This window comes from Petromyzon marinus, unplaced genomic scaffold (assembly GCF_048934315.1).
Source record: "Petromyzon marinus isolate PM22_M1 ecotype Great Lakes invasive population unplaced genomic scaffold, UKy_Petmar_22M1.pri1.0 PM_G_Scaffold_4, whole genome shotgun sequence".
Lineage (NCBI taxonomy): Eukaryota > Metazoa > Chordata > Hyperoartia > Petromyzontiformes > Petromyzontidae > Petromyzon > Petromyzon marinus.
The window spans coordinates 6,658,977-6,666,527 of NW_027422983.1; the positions used below are offsets into that span (position 1 = coordinate 6,658,977).

Here is a 7,551-nt window from a genome sequence, read left to right on the forward strand (position 1 = left end):
TGGTGGTCGTGGTTACTTATGCCCCCACCGAAGATGAACATCCGTGGAGGGATGCAGGCAAAGCCGATGAGTCAGATGCCTTCTATGACCTCCTGTCACAGGTGCTGGCTAAAGTGGCCCCTCGGGATAGAGTCATCATGTTGGGTGACTTCAATGCCCGAGTTGGTCATGATACTGGCACCTGGTCTGGAGTGATTGGAGGGCATGGGCCAGATCAGCTCAATAACAACGGTAGGAGGCTGCTAGATTTTTGTGCAGCCCATGGGCTTGTAATTACCAACACGCTGTTCCGGCATCGGCGCATCCACACAACATCATGGATGCATGCCGGGTCCAAGCAAGAACATCTGCTGGACTACATAGTGACGGACCAGCGAATGCGAGCCCATGTCCTTGACACCAGGACCTACCGTGGAGCTGATCTGCCCTCTGACCATCGACTAGTCATCTGTAAGATGCGCCTGCCATTCTTCCACTCCGGTGGTGGGTGTACACCCAGGACCCCATTCCAATCTAAAGTGGCCTGGTCTCAGTTATCTGATGAAAGTTGCAAGCGAGAATTTCATCATCGCTTGCGGCTGGGATTGGCATCGTCCCCGACTCCTCCTGATGTCGAGGGTAAATGGGCGAGGTTTAGGACTGTGACTCATGCAGCTGCAATGGCTGCTCTGGGTACACGGTCCAGACCTCCCCAGACACCCTGGATGACAGAGGAGTTGTTCAGGATGGTTGAGAAAAAGCGACAGGCCCACTGTCATCGGCTACAGAATCCCACGTCAGAGAATGAGGAGGCTTACCGCAGCCTTCGCTCGGAGGTTCGGAGAGCCGTGAGGCGCTGCAAGGATGGGTGGTGGTCGCGGGTTGCTGGGGAGATGGAGTCTGCCTCAGTGGCCCGTGATCACAAATCTCTATTTAACTCCATCAAAAAAGTAACCTGCAGCGCCACACCTATTACCATCATTAGGGGAAAAAACGGTGATCCAATTTCCGACCCCCAGGAACAGGTTCGCAGATTTGCTGAGCATTTCTGTGAGGTCCTGGGGGAGGGAAAATCCCTCAGCCAGGAAACCATCGTGGCACAAAGTGAGTATGACCCTGCTGAGGCTGCGGTGCCTCAAATATTGGATGAAGTCACCCCCTCTGAGTGGCTGGCTGAGGTGCCATCTGCTGAGGAAGTATTGAAGGCGATCCGGAGTCTGAGACCAGGAAAGGCAGCGGGCAGAGATGATCTCCCAAGCGAAATGCTGAGGGAGGGTGGCGTTTGTGCACAGACTGCCCTACATGACATCATAACAACAGTCTGGACCACTGGACGGGTTCCGCAGGATTGGAAGGATGCCCTGGTGGTCCCCCTTTTTTTTTTTTAAGAAGGGGGACCGCACAGACTGTAACAATTACAGGGGCATCTCACTCCTCAGTGTGCCGGGAAAGGTCCTGGCAAGGATTATTCAGCATCGCCTTGCCAGGCACGCTGAGGAGAGGCTTGCGGAGCCCCAATGCGGTTTCAGGAAAGGGCGGTCCTGCACAGATGGCATATTTTCTGTCCGTCTGCTACAGCAGAGGTGTAGGGAATTCCAACAAGACCTACATCTCTGCTTTATTGACCTGGTCAAGGCCTATGATACCATCAGTAGGCCTGGGCTCTGGGTCGTTCTTCGTGCTTTTGGAGTACCTGACCCTCTGCTCACGATCATTAAGGACCTTCATGATGGTGAGCGGGCCCGGGTAAAACTACGTGGCCGGGAGTCAGAGCCATTCCCTGTACATCTTGGGGTGCGACAGGGATGTCCTCTGGCTCCCACATTATTTAACATCTATTTTGACCACGTAGTTCGTGAAGCCTTCAATAGCTGTACCGGGGGAATCTCCATATGGTACAGATATAATGGGAGGCTAATCGATGCCCGGGTGCGGTCAAGGGATGGCTCCCTATTGCTCAACCACGTTATGTATGCTGATGATTTGGTAATAGCTGCTCAGTCAGAGGAGGAGTTGGAGACGCTGCTGCTGAGACTGGAGCGTGCCACTAAGAGGTGGGGCCTTACCATCAGCCCCACCAAAACTAAGCACCTGCCTGGGTATTTTGTACCATCGGACACTCCACCCCCACAACTCCCAATCGGTGATGGGGCAGTTGTGGAGAGAGTGGAGAGTTTCCCATACCTGGGCAGTGTGCTTATGACTGGCTCCAGTTTAACAGCAGAGGTCTCACTCCGAATCAGTCGAGCGGCAATATCTTTTCATCGGTTGCGTAACTCTGTGTGGAAGCTACCTGGTCTGTCGCTCCGCACTAAGCTTCAGGTCTTCTCGGCCACGGTCATTCCCTCCCTTCTCTACGCTTGCGAAACGTGGACCCCCCTAATGGAGCATCTTCGCCGGTTAGAAACATTTAGGCTGGCCTGCCTACGATCCATCCTGGGTTTAACCAGACTGGATTGTGTGAGGAGCTCACAAATCCTTGAAAGATCTGGGCAGGGTCCCATCGGTGAGCTCCTCCGGCAGGCAAGGCTGCGATGGCTGGGTCATGTAGCCCGCATGCCCAGCCACCGCATGCCGAAACAGCTTTTGTTTGGCCGGATTGAGGGGGCTAAGCGGGCGCGGCACGGGCTAGAGAAGAGATGGAGTGATGTGGTACAGGAGGACGTGGAGCTGAGTGGACTTGCCAATGACTGGTACCAGCGGTGTCAAGATCGGCCTCTGTGGAGGAGGCTCGTGAAGGATGCTACTGGGCAGTTGGAGGCAGTCGCCCTCCAACAACAACGGAGGGCGGAGGAGCGACGCTCACAACAGCGAGCGGAGCGCCGGGTGGCTAAAGCACAGCAGGTTGGCACAGTAGGGGGCACAGGTGGTGCATCAGCCAGTCATCTCAGTCAGTCGACCCGTGGCACCTGGGTCTGCCCCGTGACCTCCTGCCAGCGGGCGTTCGACACTTCACGTGGCCTCAGGGTGCACATAGCCTGGCACAAGCGTCGTGGTGACGTCACCGCCACTTAGTGGCGAATGGCGGTTGTTGTTGTACATGTGTGTGTGTGTGTACGTGTGTGTGTGTGTGTACGTGTGTGTGTGTACATGTGTGTGTGTGTACGTGTGTGTGTGTGTACATGTGTGTGTGTGTGTGTACATGTGTATGTCTGTGTGTGTACGTGTGTGTGTGTGTGTACATGTGTGTGTGTGTGTGTATGTGTGTGTGTGTACGTGTGTGTGTGTGTGTACATGTGTGTGTGTGTGTACGTGTGTGTACATGTGTATGTCTGTGTGTGTACGTGTGTGTGTGTGTACATGTGTGTGTGTGTGTGTACGTGTGTGTACGTGTGTGTGTGTACGTGTGTGTGTACGTGTGTGTGTGTGTGTACGTGTCTGTGTGTGTACATGTGTGTGTGTACGTGTGTGTGTGTACGTGTGTGTGTACGTGTGTGTACGTGTGTGTGTGTGTACGTGTGTGTGTGTACGTGTGTGTGTGTACGTGTGTGTGTGTACATGTGTGTGTGTGTGTACGTGTGTGTGTGTACGTGTGTGTGTGTGTGTACGTGTGTGTGTGTACGTGTGTGTGTGTGTGTACGTGTGTGTACGTGTGTGTGTGTACGTGTGTGTACGTGTACGTGTGTGTGTGTACGTGTGTGTGTGTGTACGTGTGTGTGTGTGTACGTGTGTGTGTACGTGTGTGTATGTGTGTGTGTGTGTACGTGTGTGTGTGTACGTGTGTGTGTACGTGTGTGTGTGTGTACATGTGTGTGTGTGTACGTGTGTGTGTGTGTACGTGTGTGTGTGTGTACGTGTGTGTGTGTGTACGTGTGTGTGTACGTGTGTGTGTGTGTACATGTGTGTGTGTGTACGTGTGTGTGTACATGTGTGTGTGTGTGTACGTGTGTGTGTGTGTACATGTGTACGTGTGTGTGTGTGTACGTGTGTGTGTGTACGTGTGTGTGTACGTGTGTGTACGTGTGTGTGTGTGTACGTGTGTGTGTGTGTACGTGTGTGTGTACGTGTGTGTACGTGTGTGTGTACGTGTGTGTGTGTGTACTAGTGTGTGTGTGTGTACGTGTGTGTGTACGTGTGTGTGTGTGTACATGTGTGTGTGTGTACGTGTGTGTGTGTGTGTACGTGTGTGTACGTCTGTGTGTGTACGTGTGTGTGTGTGTACATGTGTGTGTGTGTACGTGTGTGTGTACGTGTGTGTACGTCTGTGTGTATGTGTACGTGTGTGTGTACATGTGTGTGTGTACGTGTGTGTGTGTGTACATGTGTGTGTGTATGTGTGTGTGTGTACATGTGTGTGTGTACATGTGTGTGTGTGTGTACGTGTGTGTGTACGTGTGTGTGTGTGTACATGTGTGTGTGTGTATGTGTGTGTGTGTACATGTGTGTGTGTACATGTGTGTGTGTGTACGTGTGTGTGTGTACGTGTGTGTGTACGTGTGTGTGTGTACGTGTGTGTGTGTGTACGTGTGTGTGTGTACGTGTGTGTGTGTGTACGTGTGTGTGTGTGTGTAGAGACTGTCTACGGATTCGTTCGTCTGGGACTCTGTCTGGGACTCGGCCTCCGAAGACAGCGAAGACGACGACAACTTTCCAAGCACACAGACTCAGTGACACACACAGAGACACACAGAGACACATAGACACACACATAGAGACACACATAGACACATAGAGAGACACAGACTCAGTGACACACACAGAGACACACACAGAGACACAGATACATAGACACACACAGACACACACATAGACACATAGACACACACAGAGAGACACAGACTCAGTGACACACACAGAGACACACACAGACACACATAGACACACACATAGACACACACAGAGAGACACACAGACACACACATAGACACATAGACTCAGTGACACACACACAGACACATAGACACACACAGACTCAGTGACACACACAGAGACACAGAGACACATAGACACACACATAGACACACACAGAGAGACACAGACACATAGACACACACATAGACACATAGACACACACAGAGAGACACAGACTCATAGACACACAGAGAGACACACAGAGACACATAGACACACACAGAGACACACACAGAGAGACACAGACACATAGACACACACACAGACACATAGACACACACAGAGACACACACAGAGACACACACAGACACACATAGACACACACATAGACACACACAGAGAGACACACAGACACACACATAGACACATAGACTCAGTGACACACACACAGACACATAGACACACACAGACTCAGTGACACACACAGAGACACAGAGACACATAGACACACACATAGACACACACAGAGAGACACAGACACATAGACACACACATAGACACATAGACACACACAGAGAGACACAGACTCATAGACACACAGAGAGACACACAGAGACACATAGACACACACAGAGACACACACAGAGAGACACAGACACATAGACACACACACAGACACATAGACACATAGACACACACAGAGAGACACAGACACATAGACACACAGAGAGACACATAGACACACACATAGACACAGAGACACACACATAGACACATAGACACACAGAGACACACATAGACACACACAGACTCAGTGACACACACAGAGACACACACAGACACATAGACACACACATAGACACACACAGAGAGACACAGACACATAGACACACACACAGACACATAGACACACACATAGACACATAGACACACACAGAGAGACACAGACTCATAGACACACAGAGAGACACACAGAGACACATAGACACACACAGACACATAGACACATAGACGCACACAGACTCAGTGACACACACAGAGACACACACAGACACATAGACACACAGAGAGACACAGACACATAGACACACACACAGACACATAGACACACACATAGACACATAGACACACACAGAGAGACACAGACTCATAGACACACAGAGAGACACACAGAGACACATAGACACACACATAGACACATAGACACACACAGAGAGACACAGACTCATAGACACACAGAGAGACACACAGAGACACATAGACACACACAGACACATAGACACATAGACACACACAGAGACACATAGACACACACAGACACATAGACACATAGACACACACAGACTCAGTGACACACACACGCAGAGACTCATAGACACATAGACAGACACATAGATACACACACAGACACACGTAGACACAGACACACACAGACTATGAACTATGAGTTAGACTGATGGCCTTAATCTAAGTTGTCTTGTTGTTATTATTAAAGTTGTTGTTATTAAAGTTGTTGTTGTTATTAAAGTTGTTGTTATTAAAGTTGTTGTTATTAAAGTTGTTGTTGTTATTATTAAAGTTGTGGTTGTTATTAAAGTTGTTGTTGTTGTTATTAAAGTTGTTGTTGTTATTAAAGTTGTTATTATTAAAGTTGTTGTTGACTTGCATCCCACTGGGAGTTTTTTTGCACAACAGCGTTGGTGGTGTAACGGTGATATTTTTTTCAGGAATATTTTTTGCCGGTTTAATTTTACCCCATGGATTTTCTGTTTTTTTTTACACAAAGTCACCACACACACACAAAGTAGTCACTTTAAGATAAAAAAAATTTTCTCTTGTTCGAGTTTTTGTTTAGTTTTTAAAGTAATTAAAGTTTGTGTGTTTGTTGGCGGCCGCACTCCGATTTTCAAGAGCCGCGTGGCTCTCGCTGGAGCTCTTACCCAAAAAATAAATCAATAAATAAAATCAATAAAAACTGAAAGTGGAACGACTTTGACGGGGCCAGCGAGGCCGCTAGGCGGGTCGCCGTCCAAGGTCGCCTCGGTTTTGTGTTCCGGGCGGTTTTTTTTTAGTTCCGGCCACCCGTTTATATTTCGCACAGCGCATAAGTCAGCCCCATCGCCCCCGTTACCCCGCCCCCTCCCAAATCGACGACGCGTCAGAGGCGCGGAGGCGTCGTTTCGCCCGGCTTCGCCCATGCGCTCTAGGAAATGTAAAAGGGTGGTTGGTGGGTGGCGGTTGGGTTCAATGATACGGCAGGGTTGGCTGCCGCCGTGTTTGTGTAATGTCGGGGTTTAGATTTTAAAATAAGTTACCAGAAGACAAAGACAACAACAACAACACGAATGTTCAGAGGTCTTTTTATCCTCCTTATCGCCTGCAACGATGGAGGACGACGCTTTCAGGTCAAACGTGAAGCTGTTTCCACGTCAATAACGAGGGGCTCGTCTTTAAGCCTCAAGCCGTGTTTGTGTGTGACACGTGTTTGTTGTGTTTTATATTTATATATATGTGTGTGTGTTGTGTTTTATATATGTGTGTGTGTTGTGTTTTATATATGTGTGTGTGTGTTGTGTTATATATGTGTGTGTTGTGTTTTATATATATGTGTGTGTTGTGATATATATATATATGTGTGTGTGTTGTGTTATATATGTGTGTGTGTTGTGTTATATATATGTGTGTGTTGTGTTATATATGTGTGTGTTGTGTTATATATGTGTGTGTGTTGTGTTATATATATATATGTGTTTGTATGTGTTGTGTTTTATATATGTGTGT

The 7,551-nt window shown here is 48.9% G+C and overlaps 1 protein-coding gene across 1 annotated transcript in view; it reads left to right on the plus strand.

Moving 5' to 3' along the window:
* The window catches only part of LOC142916612 (uncharacterized), a 51,221-nt gene extending 44,784 nt beyond the window's left edge, over positions 1 to 6,437 (plus strand). The window contains exon 5 of the mRNA XM_076061758.1: positions 4,492 to 6,437. Coding sequence (XP_075917873.1) covers positions 4,492 to 4,590 — 99 coding nt within the window. The 3' untranslated portion in view covers positions 4,591 to 6,437. The remainder of the gene's footprint in view (positions 1 to 4,491) is intronic.
* Positions 6,438 to 7,551: the final 1,114 nt, after the last annotated feature.